Source organism: Triticum aestivum, chromosome 5D (assembly GCF_018294505.1).
Source record: "Triticum aestivum cultivar Chinese Spring chromosome 5D, IWGSC CS RefSeq v2.1, whole genome shotgun sequence".
Lineage (NCBI taxonomy): Eukaryota > Viridiplantae > Streptophyta > Magnoliopsida > Poales > Poaceae > Triticum > Triticum aestivum.
In genome coordinates, this window is record NC_057808.1 from 546,895,002 (window position 1) to 546,914,952 (window position 19,951).

The following is a 19,951-nucleotide window of genomic DNA, read 5'->3' on the forward strand; positions in this document are numbered from 1 at the left end:
CAGGAATCTGTATTTAGCCGCTCAATTGGGGCGTTTGGATTGGGCAAAGCAGTGTAGATAAAAGAAATGAGAAGTACTCCCTCCATCCGAAAATACTTGTCGGAAAAATGGATAAAAATAGATGTATCTAGAACTAAAATACATCTAGATATATTCATTTCTCCGACAAGTATTTCCGGACGGAGGGAGTATCTAACTAGTTTTATCTTTAAACAGTTAGTCGATATGTCCGAGTGGTTAAGGAGACAGACTCGAAATCTGTTGGGCTTTGCCTGCGCAGGTTTGAATCTTGCTGTCGACGCGATGCTTTTTTTCTTCTCTTTTCTCGGTCGAGCATTTTTTTCACTCTACCTCACTACACATTTGCAGCTCTACCCTTGTTTATTTCTTCATAAATTTGATTTCTGTTAGGGGTAAAAGAGAGCTTATGTTAATTGGGAATCATCAGGTCGCAATCACTTTCACAAAGGGGTATCAATGAGAGGGCTCATGTCATGTGCTACTCGGTTGCTCTCACTAGTATTTTCTCGGACAATGTAATGTAAGCTCCAATCGCTCCCTTAGTTTCCACATATACCACCCACCAATTTGATCTACTGATTTCACAGGCATTGATAGCATTCACAACTGCAGAGCAATCAGACTCAATGATCGATCAGTGGTCTAAGCCGTAACAGGGTGATGAGCCCCAAGACAGTTCCAGGAATTCTTCAACAAGGCTGGCTGCTGAATCCTTGATCTTAGCATTGCCATCGTGGTGCACCACGTCATCACGCGAGTACCACGCCCTCGACAGGAGGATGCACTCTTTGGGCTGCTTCATGAATCTAGTTTTCAGGTAAGGCCAGATCATCTTATTATTAAGGGCGTGTTCGGAACTGATCCAAGTCCTCCGAATCCTCAACTCCAGCTCCTCCACTCAAAATGCTGCTCCACGTATTAGATAGCACTAGAAAAACCTGTTGGACAGCTAGCTCTGCTCCCGATCCAGGAGTAGCTCGGTGGGGAGGCACTAGTGGTGCTAGCGGCCGGTGGAGCAGAGACAGAAACAAGGGAGTCAGGTGTGCCACTCGAACCGTTTTTCACTTGGCGGTGGCAGTTCCATTGTAAATCTTATCAACTCCAGGATTTTTAAGATCTGAGATTTCCAAAATAGTCGCTCCCTCCACTCCTCGTTTTCAACTCTGCAGAGTTAGAGCATCGCACTTCTCGGGGAGGCGTGCGACGGCGCGATGAAGCGGGCCGCAGCAGAGGCGAGACCGCAGCGGCGGGGGCCGGCTCAGGCGCGACGGTGGCTCACAGGCGGGCCGTGTGGGCGGAGCGGCTGCTCTTGGCGGGACGGGCGCGGCTTGGGCATGGCCGGAGCGGCGCGGACGTGGCCTGGGAGGTGTACGCGTGGGGGGGGAGGGGGGCGACGACTGGAGAAAATCACACCCCCAATGCAAAACTTTCGCCGGGGCATCCCCAGGAGGCAGAAAAAACGCCTCCTGGGAGGCACAACGGCTGGAGATGCTCTTAGAGCCTTCGGCCCTGCTCCGTCGACTCTTTGAGTGGAGTTGAGGAGTGGTGAGAGTCCGAACACGCTCTAAATAGGCAGTTACATTGGTACACGGAGCTAGTAACAGGAGAAGCTAATCTGAGCAGATGTTCTTCCGGCAAGGACCAATCCTTTCTCATGGTTGTACGTGGTTGTACGCAGAGCCACTCCATAAACATGAATAACTTGTCACCACTCCAAAAAGATGCCAGTAAACGATTTCCTTCTCAAATACTACTATGTAATAAAATATGGTTTAGCTCTACTGATATGAAAAGATTGGACAGGACTATGTTACTACAAGAACATGAATTTGCATTCATAATCTTGCCAACAAGTATCACTAATATTCAATAAGAAAAACTGACAACTAAAGCGACCACAAGATAATCTTGCCAACAAGTATCACTAATATTCAATAAGAAAAACTGACAACTAAAGCGACCACAAGAGTACTGCAGTAATATTACCTTGCTCAAAAAATGCTAATTTGCTGCAGTAACAGCAACTGACATGCAGTACTAGTTCAGCTCACAAGGTTAATTAAGATTTAAAATCAAGCCATCATCATCTGTTGAGCGGCAGAAAATCCTAGCTCAGGACAATCCCTTATACTCTGCTGATCATCTGAAACTACTCTGGGAGAGGATTTTACAGATTGGACCAAAGCTGGGAGAGCAAAATATACAGTTTTAAAATGGTACTGCATGCAGTCACAAAAGTAAGAGTTCCCGAAAGAAATCATACATATGAATTTTGCGAAAAACACAAATTAGCACTTTTTATCACAAAAATTTGCACATAAATGCTAACAAGAGCCTATGTACGTGAGCGACTCTTTTTTAGAAAATGTTGAAAGTAAAAAAAAAAACACAATTCTCAGATTTTTTTTTTCTAAACTGCCCAAACCAGATTGGGTTCAGCAAATCCATGTCGAGCACTCTGCCCTACAGCATACTCAACCATTTTCGAGGTGTGTGATATAAAACTTGAAAATTGCATTAGCAGCTCTATGCCATAATGGACATTTATATCTTACTGAAGCCTCAGTTATACCAGCACAGCAAGCAATTACCTAGCAATGGGCACTAATAAGATCCAAATACGAGACGGGTGAATGCTTACAAAAAACAACTCAAGAGGCAATTCGTTTTTCCATGAAGAATGAACAAGATTAACTAGCTATCAGACATCTGAAACACAACCATATCTTCTGTATATTATAGGTAAAAAAAACATAAAGAAATGTGTGGTCATCATTTTGAGTAAAAGATCTATCTTATCTAAGAAGGAAAATCGGTGAATATCAAAAGAGTTGCAATGATCACCGTTGCATTGCACTCTGACCAAACATATGAACATCTTCATCTCACTACATAGGCATTGCAGTCTACTATTATGTGCACTGTAGGCCAAAAATATGCAACAAAATGAGAACTACTCAAGACCTTCATGCAGTTTTGTGGAGCTACTGAAGCAAGATAGAGCTAGAAGATCGTCGGGCAGCAATATGGGCCCCATATCTGTAGTTCCCTAAACATAAAGCTCAAGATTCAATTTTTACATCTTATACTCATTGCTTTGGTAAGAGAAAGAACACTGACTAAATTAGTCAACGCATATCAGTGGGGCCAACATCCATCATCATCTATTGGGTTAGAGAAAACACTCTCTAGACATGCCATCATTATCAGCTAATCAAAGGTAGAGCAAACTGTTGAGTTTTCAAAATGGTAAGACTAAATTGATGCATTTTCAATTGATGCCCCTTTCACAAAAATGGTTACCTGACGTGCCCTCCCATATATGGTTAATTAAGATCTATAATCAAGCCGTGCACAAGCCATCATCATCTCTTGATCGACAGAAAGTCCTAGCTCAGGACAAGGTTTCACACTGCTGATCATCCAAAACTCAGATACATATAGGATCACCCTTACGGACACACAATTTTTTTTTACCAAACTTACTGACAAAATCAGGAATATACATTTTGTGAAAACACAAATTAGCACATTTTATCACAAAAATTTGCCTGTAAATGCTATACTACCCTATGTACATGAGTGGTTCATTTTAGAAAATTTTGAAACTTCAAAACACAGTTCTCAGATTTTCTAAACTGTCCAAGCGAGCTTGGGTTCAGCCATTCCATGTCGAGCACCATGCCCCACTTCAGCATACCCCAACCATTGTTGATGCGTGTATGCCATAATGGACATGATATCTTACCGAAGCCCCAGAAATACCCAGAACAGCAAGCAATTATCTAGCAATGTGCACTAATAAGATCCGAATATGAGGAACACGTGAGTGCAGAAAAACAGCCAAACTCCAAAAGCAACTTGTTTTTCCCATCAAGGACGAACAAGATCGATCAACGAACTACTACACCTCTTCCATGTAATTTAGGTACAGAAAAACATAGAGAAATACGTGTTCCGGATTTTGAGTAAAAGATCTTATCTAAGAAGGAAAACCAGTGGAATCAAACTGGAAATTAGAATGCACCTAAAACAGCTGCAATGATCACTGTAGCATTGCACTCTGACCAAACATATGAACATCTTCATCTCACTAAATGGACACTGAGTCTACTATTATGTGCACTATGGACCCAAATTATGCAACAAATAACGAACTACTCAAGATCTTCATGCAGTTTTGTGGAGCTGCTGAAGGAAAATAAAAACTTAAAAGATCTCAAGGTAGCAATACAGCCCCATATATGTAGTTCCTTGAACATACAGCTCAAGATTCAGTTTACGTCTTATGCTCGTCAGTAACACTGCTTTGCTAAAAAGTTAACACTTCACTAAATTAATTAAGGCATATCAGTGAGACAGCATGCATAAACCATCATCTCAACTCACCAAAGTTCAAACGTATCTCTTTGAAAGATAAATTTAGAGTGCTGGGAGAGCAAACTGTAGAGTTCTCAAAATGGTAAGACAAAGCTGCTGTCTGCAGATGCATTTCAAGCAAATAAAACAACAGAGCACATGGTTCCTACTGCATCTGCAATAATTGGAGGTTCATTACAAGATTATCCTTTCTGCAAGTTTATTCATCACAACACCCTTGTCGCCTCCAAGCTTGCCATCTTTCTTTTTGATGAGAGTGGCCGCCTTTCTGCAAAAATAGATTTGGCAGTGTGATTCCAAAAAGGGTAAACATGGTACTATATAAATTGCCAGTTAAGTTTTTTTTTGAGGGATAAATTGCCAGTTAAGTAATCATGATTGATTAGCTGTAATTACCAAGGACTCAAAAGTTTGATTGGGAACAGTTGAACTGTAACGTTATATCTGATTAGAGATTCATTGTTTTGTTTGCTCCACTAACCTATATAGAGTATTGCTTACAGTTGTTTCCCAATCACAAAAAAGGATATCTAGATACAACTATACCTTTTGGATTGTATAGAAACTCATGTATGGAATCAGAGCATGTAATTTCTTTCTCTTCCATAGCTTCTTCCATCGCTGCGACTCAACATTAATCCCATAGATGCTCAGCTCCGTGGTCACAAAGACGACATCACGGCCCTCCACAGATCCAACCAGTCTAAGGCTTTCCTCGGGATTTTGGATGGGAAGGTTTCTGAGATTGATAATTGTACGTTGACTCCATGAAGCAACTCCATCGGAATCCATCAGTCTTGACCACAGATAGAGTGTTGATTCACTGACATGTGCAAACCCCAAACTGCCATCCTCCATGGCCATGAGGATAGAGGCAGTGGCAATTTGAGAACCCTCAATCGGTGCATCAATCAGTGACAAGCTATGAGAGCTCAAGTCATACTTAAGAATTCCTACACTATCATCATCAACAACCTCAAGCATGAAGTGAAGTGCTGCTTCTTCGATGAGGACAGGGGGCATTGGCTCGAAGAATGTTTCGGCCGGAAGAAGAAGAGCAGGGCATGGCTCGCCCCACGGATCAAATAGAGGGCACGGCTCGCTCCAGTCACCGGTCTCTGGCAAGGACACACAAGCGTACGCAACGCAATCATCATCCTCATCTCCTTTCGAGCCCACGCAAACAAAGACCACCTGGAAGGGACCCTCGTGACAAGCGCGGTGGTCGCAGCCGCCCACGGTGCAGAGCACGGCGGCCCGGTGGCTGTCGACCACCAGGCCGGGTGCTTCCAGCTCCCTCCGGCGGCCCGTCATGGGGTCCCAGACGACGAGCGCCATGGGTATCTGATTCACATCATCCCCAAGAAGGACGCGGCCATGGCGGCAGTCCAGCGGAGAGTAGTCGCGTTCGTGGTCCGGAATGCGCGCGCCGAATTTCGTGGTGGAGGTGAGGTGTGGGACGGGGCCTTGATCCTCCCAGCTCTCCAGCCAGGTATGGAGGAAGCCCAGCATGGGGGGAGCTCCATGGTGGTCGTGGTAGCGGCCGCGGAAGCGAGGGCCGCAGAGGAGGCCGAGCCAGAGCTTGCTTGCGAGGGAGGCGCGCACGAGGTGTTCGGGCTCGTCCGGCGGGAGCCGGAGGAAGATCTCCTCGAGGAGCTCATCCGAGCGATGGTGCCGCCGGCGGCGGCGGCATGGTGGGCGGCGGAGGCGGGGGTTTCGAGAGGGGATCGATGTGGAGTGTGGTGTGTGCGATGGGGTCATTATTTTTTTTCCTAATAAAAATCTAACATATAAAGCCTCCTAGAGTACCCGCTGTCCCAGAGGCATTGCGCTCGCGAATTCACTACAGTGCTTTTGGCTGCTGGCAATTGGTCAACCGTCATCTTTCTTTCACACTTGAAGCAGCTTCACGAGAGGATGACAAGTGGGGTCTGAGCATGTGGGGGCCAACAAACAAAGGATGGGTTTATTTGAAGGCTACGTGAATGATTGGCTGGCGATGAGCTGTTCAGGATTGGGCAAGGGCGATATGAGGGATAGATTTCCGCTTTTGTACTCGGCTGGTCTCTCCCTATTGCATCGGTGGTCCCGATTTGCCGTTTGAGCCCACACTTCAGCGTATTGGGTAGATGGGGCTGGACAAAGGAGCTGTGTGGAGAGCCAGAACCAATCCTCACACGAAAACACAGCGCACCAGGACCAATCCTTTACCGTCCTCGAGCCCCACGCCACTCTTCTCCCATCCGCGTCGTCCGGCCTCCCCTGCTCCTCGGTCCCCCGCCGCCTCACGGCCTCTCGCACCGCTGCCTTTTCTCCCGGCCTCTTCCCCGGCGCTCGAGGTGCAGTAGCGTGGGCGCTGCCACGTTCTCGATCCAGTCGGATCTGGCGCAGGTCGCCGGCATCCGGCACCGCGCGCCGTGATTCCAGATCGGGCGTAGGTCGCCGGCAGGAGAGCAGGAGCGGCTGCTGCAGCGAGTGCAGTGGAGGATCCTACCCTGGTCAAGCCCCACCCCGGCGGCTGCGTGCAGAAGAGGAGCGGTCGAGGATGGCCGGCAGTTCGTGGAGGAGACGCTCGGCACAGGTGAGCTTTTTCTTCACTGTTTACTCATCTTTCCATAGTAATCTGGGCTCATCCACTAATTCATGGCTTTCTTTTTTGTTTTTATATGCAGATAGGGATAGCGAGGAGGAGGTTGTCCCCGCGAGGAGGCAACGTGAGGCTGCACGGGCGCCTCCCCATGTGTGCATCTACCGAGAATGGATGGACTCAAGTGGGTAAGGACGCCATCAGCACGTGATAAGATTAGGTGCTGGGTACCACATCCGCCCAAATCCAAGGTCTCAAGCCACACAGGTCAGCTTCTACTTCATACATGATTTCTTCATCTCAGTTGTACCAGAATAGAAAGCCATGCCTCTGCCTTCACCAAGAGTAGTATTTTCTGCAGGTTTTCCACCATCTCCTACTGACCACGCATGCCTCATAATTTGGTGGATGTACCATTTATGTAGCTTTATTCACTAGGCATGGAGATGGGGCTGTCGCTTTGGTTGTAGCCATTCATATGCATACACGCAAGGATGGAGATTTCAGTTGTGCTTACCTCGACAAAATATCATTGTTGGTAGCATAGCCATATCATTGTACTTGGCATCTACCTTACTGTATTAGGATTCTTAATGTTTCATGAGGTTTTATTTTGTGAGTTCTGGTATTATTTGTTATAATTGCGTGAAACTATTTCTGAACCTATATGACATAAATTTAGTGTTACCAGTCTGGAAGTTATGATAGCAATGGTTTTAACATTTTCATGTTTTATCTTTTTTGTAATCATATCACTTGCGGGGAATATGTTCAGATGTCTCGTGCTTGGAAAGGGCCCATTACACATATCATGGAAACAAGATCTATTTTTGTATTTTTGTAATCATTAAACATATCAGATGTCTCGTGTTTGGAATGTGCAAGCTGAACTCCTCTATCATTGGCGTTAATCTTCCAATCAACAAGGTAAATGGGATACAATATATAATCCATGACTCTTTCCTCGATTCCTTTTACATTATCGAATCTGACGGTCACCATTATTAACCATCACATATTAGTATTAGGATTGAATCTTCTGTGCTATTGCATTTGTTTAGAGAAGTTTTGACCTATACTTTCAGGAACAGTCCACCGGTCAGTTTCTTCGTGTAAAAGGAATTGAGAAAGTCATGGATTTGTACGATTGAATGTTTGTGTTGCTGCATTTGTTCAGAGAAGTTTTGACCTGTACTTCCAGGAACAGTCCACCGGTTGTCAATGCAGTCCATAGAGAACAAGTTGCTAAAAAAATATGGGATGCAGTTAGCCTAAGAGTGACCACTTAGGCACTTACCAAATTTTTGTTAAATTACAAATGGAATCCACTACCATACATGTTCGCATTAGTGATATGTTCATTTCTCCCCTGGATAGTTATCAATGCAGTCCATAGAGAACAAGTTGCTAAAAGAATATGGGATGCAGTTAGCCTATGAGTGACCACTTACCAAAATTTTGCTAAATTACAAATGGAATCCACAGTACAATATTGTACTTTTATCAAATTGCATAAATCAGTGTACTATTTTCATGAATATTATGCAGGGAGCTCCATTCTACCTTGGTTGCTTCAAATAAAAAATCTGCCGACTGAAAGTATGTCAGTTGGTTATTGGTGCTCTTGGCCCTTTATGCTTATTGGTTATTTGCTTCATGTGGTTTCCATTTTTAACTACATGGGCAATTTTAATTTCAGTGTTTATATATCTATCAGTTCTCGTGCTCATTGTAGATTATGCAATACAATTATGTTCAGAGGAGCTTTAGAGTAAAGACTAACCAGTACAAGACCTGTTTTTGCAAGGGCCATTACACATATCATGGAAACAAGATGGTTATTGATTTATGCTGCACAATGCCCTATCTATGTTCAGAATATATTCATGTCTGAATAATACAATTAGAAGCGATAGAAGTGTTCGCTGAAATGGATTTTCTTACTCAACACAATATATTGGCGAGCTTGAAAAAAATAACTTGAAGCAAAGGATGGAGAGTATATCTCAACAACAAGTAATTAAACATGGTAAGTAATCATCACGCCCTTTGAATTTTTTGTTTCTTGTCTAAGAGTTCTGCTCTCCATTAAAATAGCATTTCGGAAATTGCATTGACTTCATGGGATATTAGTCAAGTGCAAACCTTCAGTTAATTTTGCTGGCACTACATTTTCTTTTTGATGTCAACAGAATTGAGGACATTGTGCATTCATTGACATTAACAAGGACCTGAGCATGCATTCCTGAAGTAAGTCTGATGGTTAGCTTAGCAGTGTGTACAAGCATAGGAATTTTTTGCTATGTACTTTGCAGGCTGATTTTAGATATTGAAAGAAGGTTTAGTCGATAGAATGTACCATAAAAACCTTACGCATCTACTCTTTCTTTATTTTTTCATTGCTTTCAAGATTATCAGTTCCCACTAGGTATGTTCACTTCAGGTTGTGGTGTTGAGCCTTCAGCGTTACACTCTGAATATTTAACCATTAGATGACTGAACCTATAAACCTCTTAAAAATGCATTGTTACTTTTTATGTTGAATTAAACTTATTCAGTTTATGAACATTTGTACATGCTGCTACAAAGCATAAAAAGGGGGGAAATAAAAATTCATTTGCTGACTGTTCTTGCATCGATAGTTTTGTGGTGCAAAATAGGAACTAAGAGGCTCACTTGTAGTATTAGACTGTCTATGTTACAGCCAGCACGTTCCATTTTGTTTCTACATATTGTTCGCTAAAGAAGGTTGCAGAGATATCGCTATGGAGAAGAAAAACGTGGTGAGATGGGGATTACAGTTTATTGCAAACTTAGATGGGATTATAGTTTTTGTTTTTTTGTTGGTCATGTTTTCTTAGGATAATTCATTGATAGCTGATCTTGTTGTCTACAGATTTTCTTAGAATTGTACCAACATTGTTCATACTACTGCTTGTGGGGTTATCCCCCTGATTTTGTTAGGAAGCTTTGCTTATAGTTACCTGCAAATTGCTCTTGGATGCGTGAGATCATTTAGTTTCGGATCCATGCTTGTGTGGTTTGCTCGTGCATGCCATCTCTTTTGGCGGTCGGTGTGCAGTCCATGCTACCTGCTTCTTCTTCTTATTTGCTTGTTCATTATTTATATATGATCAACTCAGATGGGGTTGCCTTCTGAATTTAGCATGACAACTATTGATGTTGGTGTAGTATGCTTCCTCATCCGGCAGACCACCACCTACTTCAGTATGTGTGCTTCTGAATTTAGCACGACAACTATTGATGTTGCGTTAGTACGTTTTCTTTAGGATCCAACGGGCGAACATTTCCTCTTTACACATGAAATGCTTCTTCTCTTCTCACTAATGATCGCTATTATAAGCCTTTCATTTTTCTCACTAATGCATGCAAGTTAATTAACTATCTAATAGAATGAAACTCTGCTTCTAGGGTCCAGTAGGTGTTTGTTGTTGCATGTGCAAATAGTGATCCTTGTTGCTCACTGATACATGCATGTTTATTAACCTTTTCTGTTTTTCACTAATGCATACGACCTAATTCACCATCCAATAAAATGAACTTGTGCTTTCAGGGTTCCGTAGGTCTTTTCGCTGACTGTTTGCTTATGTTGTATTTAGGCTGTTCTTTTTCCGCTTTTTCAGATGTATGTCATGTACGTGTAGCCGTGGTTCTAAAACATCTCCATTCTTTTTCTTCCTATCAACGTACTTTGATTCAGTTATTTGACTAAGTAGTATATATTATATTCCCAGGGTTAATTAGTACCTAAAATGCTACCTTTAGTTTCTGCAATTGTTATTATGTTTCATTGATTCAGTCCTGTAGTTCAATTGTTCCAGTGGATTTTGCTAAATTGTTTTCTATCTTTAATTAGTAAATAAAAGGCCTCGGTTGGTTTCTGTAATAATTTCCTTCAAGCTCTCTATAATTGTTTATTTATTAGTTATTACACATATAGAGTTCTTTAATGTCTTTGTTTATAATATGACATTCCCTCATTAGTTTTTTTGTTATGTGGAGGGTAATTTTCTTTTGCTGTGACTTGTGCTTTGTTATGTGCAGGTTGCAGTCACAGGGACGAGCTGGCCGACCATATCAACAAGGTCAACGCAACAGAGTTGAAGGAAATATTAAGGTAAGAGGAAAAATAAATGCTACAGTCCCTCTTTATGTTTGTATCGTTCGGTTGTACCGTAATTCCATGTTTTCTGCAATGCCGCTTCTCTGTCATTCATGTCTCACTCTTGGTTAGCTATAGAGAAATATTCCATGTCTATTGCCCTGATTTCCAGTCCACTTTATGAAAGCCTGTTGTAACTGTTTGCGTAAGTGCTTGTATGAGCATGCTAAATATCATGTGTCCGGCTAAACTTATATGTTTGCTTGTCTTTGGAAATATTCACCCGTGGTGTTGTGCATTGGCATGCATTTATATTGGCAACTCTGTTTTTATTTCTCTTTTGTGATAGTTTTAGGTGAGAACACAATACTTATAGTTGTGACATACACTACAGGATTTTTATAATTATTAATTCTTTGAATGTGATCGTGCCAGCGTGCCCCTAGATATGTGTGCGTCAACTTAGTTGATGTGCCTACTGTGTTTCAGGCGTGTTGTTCTTTCTTGAATAATAGTAATAAATTGACAGGTGCTTGCTTCTATTAGTTAGAGATCTTACATTAGGATGTACTGTGTTGTGCTTTGATACAATTGTCTTGGTTTAGACAGCAACTGAATCAAATCACTGATTAGTAGAATTAATCATGAGATGAGGCACAGAAGACTAGAGAGGGGCAGCCGTCGTATTTACGATGAATGAAAGTGGCTCATGGCTCCATTCAAGTAATGGATAGATAGTAGTTGCTAATTATACTTATACTGATTGCAAGCATAATTAGCCTATTATCTATGTAGTTTGCTGATTATACACACTCTTTTCGTTCGTGTTTCACCCTCCTAAGGCATTTATTCTGTCTGCCACAGGTTGCTTTTGTCCTCTGATCTGCTGTTTGGTCTTCATCTATTACTCTGTTGGTTCATCATCTGCTCGGTTGGAGGTTGTTTTTGGTCCTGCCATTTGTTCTTGTTAGAGCTCACTAAAATATAACTTGAAGGTCCTCTGCAGTGCTGGTTTTTACTAATTTTTGCTTTAATCTAGAACAATAGGCAGTAATTCCACATTTGTACTTGGCGTCCCGTGCTTTCTTGGAATAAATATGTCCTGTTTTTATTAGCTATGAAGATCATTCTACCTTTCCGTCAGTGTGCACCTCCTTTGATTCTGCATCCTGTTAATTTTGTAAAAAATTCTGTTCCATGTTTGCTTACAGTACAAGACATACTTTCCTAACTTTTTTGTGTGATATATCTGAATGCTTTTGTAATGCTAATTTACTGTGTTGTTAATCTGCAGCAAGGTGTTCTATTTTCGATTTCCGTTCTGACCGTTGGATTCCTATTCTTATTTTTGTCTTCACTACTAGAGTTGATTGATGCGCCCCGTCGAAGTCTCATTTCCAGGCGGGACACAACATAGAACCGTAGCACCCCTATGCTTGGGAAGCTCGACATTTATACATTCCCCATTGATTGAGCAGGTCAGCACACCTACCATCTCTAGCACCCCTGCTTCCGAAAATATAGGCAAAAGAATGAAGCTGCGATTAAAATTTTAGACCTTCCTGTAAATAGACAGTCCAATATTTCATACTGAGAATATATTGATGTTATGATCACATACATTACTATAAATAGTCTAAGCTTTCTTATGAAAAATAGTTTAGACAATCCAAGCTTTCTTACTAAAAATCTTTGCAGTTAAATTTGAAATGCTTATATGTTGTATCACCTCTTGGAATTCTTTTCTGTAAAACATTACCCTTTGATTTAGTGATTTGTGTTCATTACTGGACTTTGTATTACTTGCGCATTTGTATAGTACAAATTCTATTTAGCATTCATGTTTACCCTTTGATTCAATGATATAAGAAAGATGCTCTCAAACCAGATCTTAGTAGTAAGATGCATGGAAGAGGAAATCTAAGACTAACCTAAACAAAAACTGCATGCAGTGTATGACGACTGCGACTTTCCAAGATTGGAGTCTCTTCCAGAATTTCAATTGTAAAAGCTCATGCTTAAGAAATGAGTAGTAGGGTATATTTTTCGTGTAGAGCTTATTCGTGAAGCAACTATTATTGGGTATTGTAAGATGATAGGGAAGGTTTCTGCTTTGCCATTGACAGCCCACCGAACACACCCACCGCGAGGAGTTGCTTAGACGATGAGGTCATTTACGATACCGATGGCACATGCTACAATTAATGACACTACCTGATGTGAATGACTTTATATCTTAGTTACCATAAGCTGAGTGGCCAAAGCTATCTATACAATGCATCTCTGCCTATGTAGCTTTGAAGAGATCTCTTGCCTTTCTTTTGGCCTATAAAGCGACCAGGCTATGTAATATGCTATGTATGAACATCATATCCAAAAGTCAATTTTCTTATGCTTCAAGGATTCGGTCACTAAATATTCTTATTTGCATGGTTTGAAAGCTTGGTTTCACTCTCGGCCTTTGCGCCATTGGCGCAACGGGTCATCTAGTGAAGGGAAACTCTGAGAGCGGCGATGGTATGGACGAGCTCGCCTGCGCCCGGTAGGCGTGCCAATGGGACAGCGACACATTCCAACTTGTATTAAATGCGAGCGTATAGAGACATAATAATTGATATGCCCAATACAAACGTGGCATATGTAGACAGCACCGTCTAAGTTAACAGTGGGTGGGCGGTGCACCTTGCACATGTTCCGTTTGTACACGGCTGTTTCGGCGTGATGGGCGGGAAGCATCCGCAAACCGTGTTCACTACCGGAATCGCACCCTATGCCGACGGCCAGGGCCGTCGGCATAGCCCTGACTAGCCGTCGGGACAGGCCTATGCCGACGGCCCCCGTCGGCATAGGGCCATCGGCAACATATCCGTCGGCGTAGCCAGGATGCCCGTCGGCATAGAAAGGCCGTCGCCATAGCCCCTATCCCGACGGTGGCCGTACATCTATGCCGACGGCCCTGGCCGTCGGCAACGTCATCGCCTAACGGCGGCCGCCGTCAAGTGTTGACCAATGGCTTCTCACCACGTGGCGAGAAGCCGTTGCTCCTGGGGCAGGTCTATGCCGACGGCCTAGCCGTCGGCTTAGTTTGAAACTATGCCGACGGCTAGGCCATCGGCATAGACATGCCACGTGTCAGAAACTGGGCGCTCCTGGGGCAGGTCTATGCCGACGGCCTAGCCGTCGGCATAGTTTCAAACTAAGCCGACGGCTAGGCCGTCGGCATAGACCTGCCACGTGTCGGCCACTGGGAGCTCACGCCAGGCCTATGCCGACGGCCAGGCCGTCGGCATAGTTTCTGTCCAGTTTTTTTCTTTTTTCTGTTTCTTTTCAGCTCAATTCATTTGAATATACACAGCATATATAAGAAGCAGCATATATAAGAAGCAGCATCACGTAACAATAAGGAGCAGCATCACACAACAAATTCATCATCACACATCATAAGAAGCATCGCAAAGCATAAACATATAAGTATCATCACCACCAAGCATATAAGAATCTCACAAACAACAATAAGATAAGAAACATCACAAGCATATAAGTATCCTAGCATCGAGAACCGCCACAATGTGACCCAAAGGCTTAAGCGCCAGGACGTCAAGCACCGCGGAGGTCGTCACCGCCAAGACCGCTGAAGCTCAGGTCGTCACTGCTAGCGGCAGCGGTACCGCCAAGACCACCTCCGCCTCCGCCTCCGTGGATCGGAGTGGTCGGGCTCCGTGACTCGGGAGTGCTGCGAAGACCACCGCCAACGGTTGATCCACCGGTTCCCTGGATGTTGAAAAGACATATTAACGGGATATATGACTGTGTTGAAAGGCATGATATGCTTTGAGTGAATAGATTGGGGCGAGGGGCCAGCGTTATGTGCCACAAACTCCTCAAAGGTCAGCAACGTTGGTTGTGCTGGAGGACCCTCTGCTGATGGCCATTGAGGACACCTGCCGGCCGCCATTTCCTGAAAAGCGTGCTGCATCTGGCGATTCCTCTGCTGATGGTATGCATGAAGGCGGTCGTGCCACCCCATGGTCTCCTGGCGTGTGTACTCCATGTAGGCCTACAGTATGACATGATGAAACTCATAAAACTACTAAATGCGGAAAATAAAGTGAGCAATGAAGATAAAAGGGAAAATACTTACATTTTGCTGCTCCTGAAAGAGGGACTGTGACGGTGCACTGCTCATGGGCGTGCTCGTGCGCTGGCTCAGGGTCGGGTCGATCCGACGGAGCTGTGTGTAGAAGATAGTAGGAGTGATCACAGCATCGAGAACCGCCTCCCGACCGTGCTCCTTCGGCCCCATGCCCACCACCACCCTTTCGTCCAGATCCGCCGCAATGGGGTCAGGTGTGTCAGGATGTAACGCCAGATACCCATCGGAGTAGGCCTTCTTCCTATGCGCGGTCTTCTTGCCGTAGTACTTGGGCTCGCCAGGCTTGGGGTCCTTCCGCGTATGGGCAATCTCCCACGCCTGCATGTGTGAGAGCGGCCGCTTCAGTTTCTCCTCCTGCACCACCAAACAGAGGTTAGTCATACATAAGAAAGTGATGGTAAATAGAAGAAGAAGAATGTTTAATGGGGTTAGTCATACATTAACTGCCTTGTGGAGATAGTGGTTTCGGTTTCCCTGAGCATGTACTCCCTCCTTCCCTCGGTTAGCCTTGTTTTTGACTCTCATAGCCGCCCAGGCTCCAGCCTCATCACACCAAAGATCCACCAATGCCGCCCAGGACTCGTCTTTTCCATAACACCAATTTGGTAACACCTACATAATGAAAGCATAATGGCATGTCAACACGAAACGGTGAAATGTACCACAAGGTAATGAAAGCATAATGAAAAATCTTTTATACTTACCTTCAAGAACTCGTCCCTCTCCAAGGTAATGCCCATCCTCCGCGCGTCTTCCTTGGTCATCTTCACACCAAGATAGTCGTGATGGTATGTCGAGATGGCCACATAGCGCACCTCGTACTGCATCTGGCGGGCCTTCTTCTTGCATTGGCGCAGCACGATCTGGTCCGCTCTGGCCCTGTGCTCCGGGAGAACTCGATAGAATTTCTACAATCATGCACGAAACAAGAATGGAAGAAGCCATGAGTTAAATCATTCATGAAACTAGAATGGACTTGTGCTTCTGAAGAGAACTCACCCAGAAAGTGGTGATCACGGCCTTGGCATGGGTCCCATGGTCCGCGTGGAGGGCCGCTTCCCAGTGCTCCCAGCTCGTGGCCAAGACCCGATGGTTCGGGTGCCTGACTGGATCCGGACAGTACAACCCCGGCCAGTGTAACTTCAGCAAGACGGTGATGAGGCCGTTGGGAATACGGACCCCATTAGAATATATCCAGTTGCTGCAAAAGAATGAACTATTAGCATGTGACAAGCAAAATAAATAACAACCGGAATGAGCATGTGACAAGCAAAATAATGAAATTATTATAAAGTGGCACTTACTCTTTCCCCGTGGGCTCAATGAGCCACTTCTGCTCCTCAGTAGCAGGAACCTGCTTTGGTAGCTTTGCGTTACCACGCAGCCACCCCTTGTTGTCAACCCCCTCCCCGCCACCCACCCTCCTCCTCGCCTGCCTCCCCCTCCCCAACCTCCTCCTCATCCTCCTCCTCCTCGTCCTCGTCCTCCACCTCCTCCTCGGCCCCATCCTGAACCTCCTCCTCCTCGCCTGCCTCGTCGTCCTCCTCCTCCTCCTCCTCCTCGCCTGCCTCGTCCTCCTCCTCCTCCTCCTCCTCCTCACCAGAGGAGGGTACCTCACTAGAGGATGGCCTCGAAGACAACACCCCTAAGTCGGTGAGGGTGCGCTCTTTCTGGCCGCGACCCCCTGTAGTGGCTCTCCCCCCACCACCTCGCCCTCTAGGGGCTCTCCCCCCACCCCCTCCTCCTCTAGGGGCACCTCTCCCTCGACCTCCCTGTGAGGAGTCATCGTCAAGTAGCCGGGGGGAGGATTACGTGCTCGACCACTCCGACTAGGCAGGCCGACGACCTTGCGTAGGAAACCCACGCCGTCGGCCTTCCCCTTGCCCATGTTCCACGAACCTGCATTGAAAAGAGAATAAGCAATTAGTAAATTAATGAAATGAAGGAAAAGGCATGATAATAAACACATTAATAAAAATGCATAAAAAGGCATATTCCTAAACTATAGAAAAAAAGACTTGACACGTACATCTGCTAGAAACCATATGAATCATCACTGTTGTAACCTCTTTCTCGGTCCGTCTCATCATCACTATCAATCATATCATCTTCGTTGTCTGACGGAGGTGGAGGCTCTTCCTCGTCGTCAGCGTCTTCGTTTAACTTTTCTAGCATAAGTATGTCATTTTCATTGACAATGGTCTCACCATCATTCCGTGCATCGTCGTCGTTTGGATCCACATCATCATCACCCAATGGTCTAGCGTCATCGTTTCTAACCACATCATCATCATCAGGTTGCTCTTGATAGAACACTCCCTCGTATGTCATGGGGTTAATGTTGTAGTAATCGTCTTCATTCGGGTTCGGTAGCTTACCATGTGGCGACACCTTGAACACAACTTCCCAACCCTTTAGGTACTCTTTCTGGCATGGGTAAGGCAGATAATATACTTGTGTAGCTTGGGTAGCCGCAATGAAGAGATCGGCTCCGGCATAGACGGTTGATGGTTTAACTTCGACCAAACCAATGGAAGGCGTATGTTTTACCCCCTCCCGCGGATCGAACCATCGACATTTGAACACAGGCAGACTTAGGGTCTCGCGCCCCTGGTGGAATTTAATCTCGTATATATTTTGTACCCTTCCGTAGTAGTCTACTGAATTTTGACCGGGGGTGTACACTCCGGTATTTATAGTTTTGGGATCAGGCCGGCTGTTCTGGTGCTCCTCTGTATGGAAGCGATACCCATTCACATCATACTTTTTACATGTCATGACGGCAGGGTCAAAACCCATGGAAACCCATCTCAATTCATCATCCATAGATATGTTCGGATCTTTTCCCTACAAGTATAATTGAAATTGTTGCGTGCATTAGTTAACTAATAAATGTTGAACTAGGTATTTAATAGGGGAGTGTGGAAAATTACTTTCTCCATGAACCAAGCAACAAAATTTTTACGTCCAGGGTTTCCATGACGGAGAAGAGTAAGTGCCTCCGCCTCAGTAGGAGGATTCATTCCCGTCCATTCCTCTTGAACGAAATCACTAAAAAAAGAAAAGCGGTGTTAGACCGGGACTAAGTGAACATAAAACATGATGATGTGGAAGACATAAAGGAATGGTGTAGTGGTATTACCTCATCCACACTTCCTCAACTTCCCTGATGTTGTGCAAGATATAGAACATGAGGTCCTCCCACTCTTGTCGTGGCATGTTATAAGGTTTCGAGGCCCCAGCCCTCCCACCTTGCGCGTTGAATAGATGGAGCCTGGGTTGATACTTCGGCTCTTCTATATTGTATCGAGGCACCTTGTTATGCAGATGGGGAACGTGGTCTGGATAGTATGATGTCCTGAGGTCTGACACCTCCTCTAGGATAACTGCCTCAGCTATGGAAGCTTCAATCTTAGCTTTGTTTCCACATTTCTGTCGGAGATGCTTGTTCTGTCTCTCAGGGCCGTACTGCCAGCGATTCTGCACAGGCCCCCCCAACAATACCTCGTTCGCGAGGTGCAGAATGAGATGTGTCATCGGTGTAAAGAAGCCTGGCGGAAAGATCTTCTCTAGCTTGACTATCAACTCCGGTGCCTTCTTATGCAATTTTTCAATCACGTCTTTACTTACTTCTTTAGCACAGAGCGTGCGGAAGAAATGGCTTAGCTCGGCAAGCACTCGCCAGACATGCTCGGGGACATAGCCTCGAACCATCACCGGCATTATCCGCTCAATCCATACATGGTAGTCATGACTCTTCAGGCCGGTCACTTTGCCCGTTGAAAGATTGACTCCCTTACTTATATTCGATGCATAACCATCGGTGAACTTCAAAATGTGTTTCAGCCAGATAAGTACTTCCTTTTTTTCTGGCGGTTTAAGGACAAAGTCAGCATCTGGCTTGAACCAGTTTTTTCGACCGCCTGTGGGAGGCTTCATGTTCAGACGTGGTCTATCACAAATTCTCTGTTGATCGGCTCTAGCTTTAACGTTATCCTTCGTCTTATCAGGAATATTGAGGATCGTGTGGAAAAGGGACTCTGCCACATTCTTTTCGGTGTGCATCACATCGATATTGTAAGGAAGTTTGAGGTCCTTGAAATAGGGAAGCTGCGAGAAGGGGGTAATGTGAGTCCAGTTGTGCGTCTCACCATATCCCTCGAAGCCTTTGGCTTTGGCTTTGCCTTTGCCTTTGACTTTAGGCTGGAGAGCTTTTAGCTGAGCAAGAACATCTGCCCCCGAAAATGTTGGAATCTCGGTTACTTCATGAACAACCCGGCCTTTCGTGAAGTTCTTCTTGTCTTCCCTGTCTGGATGGTCTGGAGGGAGGAACTGTCGATGCAGGTCAAAGGCTACATACTTGCCACCCTTACTCAGCCAAATCATTCGCAGAGCCTGCATGCACACTGGGCATGGCATCTTCCCACTTGTACACCATCCGCAGAATAGAGCATAGCCGGGAAAGTCATGCATGCAATAGTGCAACCAAACTTTCATCAAGAAATTTCTCTGCAGATCCCGGTCGTATGTCAACGTCGGAAAGTACCAAGAATGGTGCAAAGCATCCACCAGCGGCTGCATAAACACACCCAATTGCTTCCCCGGATAATCAGGCCCCGGAATGATGAGCGACAAGAACATGGTCTTGCGTTGCATTAGGGCACCGGGAGGAAGATTGAGCGGAATT

The 19,951-nt window shown here is 44.7% G+C and overlaps 1 protein-coding gene, 1 long non-coding RNA gene and 1 other non-coding gene across 18 annotated transcripts; 2 read left to right on the forward strand and 1 right to left on the reverse strand.

Annotated features, from left to right (window-relative positions):
* Positions 1-219: 219 nt before the first annotated feature.
* On the forward strand, positions 220-301 carry TRNAS-CGA (transfer RNA serine (anticodon CGA)). Its single transcript has one exon. It is a non-coding gene; the product is annotated as a tRNA-Ser (tRNA).
* A 4,088-nt stretch (positions 302-4,389) lies between these two features.
* LOC123121179 (uncharacterized) lies at positions 4,390-6,162 on the reverse strand. The gene is made up of 2 exons (XM_044541101.1): positions 4,948-6,162; positions 4,390-4,669 (listed from the first exon to the last, which is right to left on the reverse strand). The coding sequence occupies exons 1-2, from the start codon at positions 6,160-6,162 to the stop codon at positions 4,601-4,603; spliced, it is 1,284 nt and encodes a 427-aa protein (XP_044397036.1). The 3' UTR covers positions 4,390-4,600.
* A 327-nt stretch (positions 6,163-6,489) lies between these two features.
* Positions 6,490-13,511, forward strand: LOC123123721 (uncharacterized). 16 transcript variants are annotated; one of them, XR_006460782.1, is made up of 7 exons: positions 6,496-6,982; positions 7,074-9,017; positions 9,181-9,238; positions 11,054-11,126; positions 11,976-12,106; positions 12,476-12,589; positions 13,064-13,511. It is a non-coding gene; the product is annotated as an uncharacterized lncRNA (long non-coding RNA). The 16 variants fall into 16 exon arrangements; XR_006460779.1 differs by having other exon boundaries at positions 11,976-12,049; positions 12,406-12,589; XR_006460769.1 differs by having other exon boundaries at positions 6,499-6,982; positions 11,976-12,049.
* The last annotated feature ends 6,440 nt before the right edge of the window (positions 13,512-19,951 follow it).

What these genes read in the sequence shown, in the direction of transcription:
- LOC123121179 (XM_044541101.1), bottom strand. Translation starts at nt 6,162, where the DNA reads ATGACCCCATCGCACACACCACACTCCACATCGATCCCCTCTCGAAAC. An exon ending in GTTTCTATACAATCCAAAAG is followed by an intron (nt 4,670 to 4,947) that starts GTATAGTTGTAT and finishes CTATTTTTGCAG; the next exon opens with AAAGGCGGCCACTCTCATCA.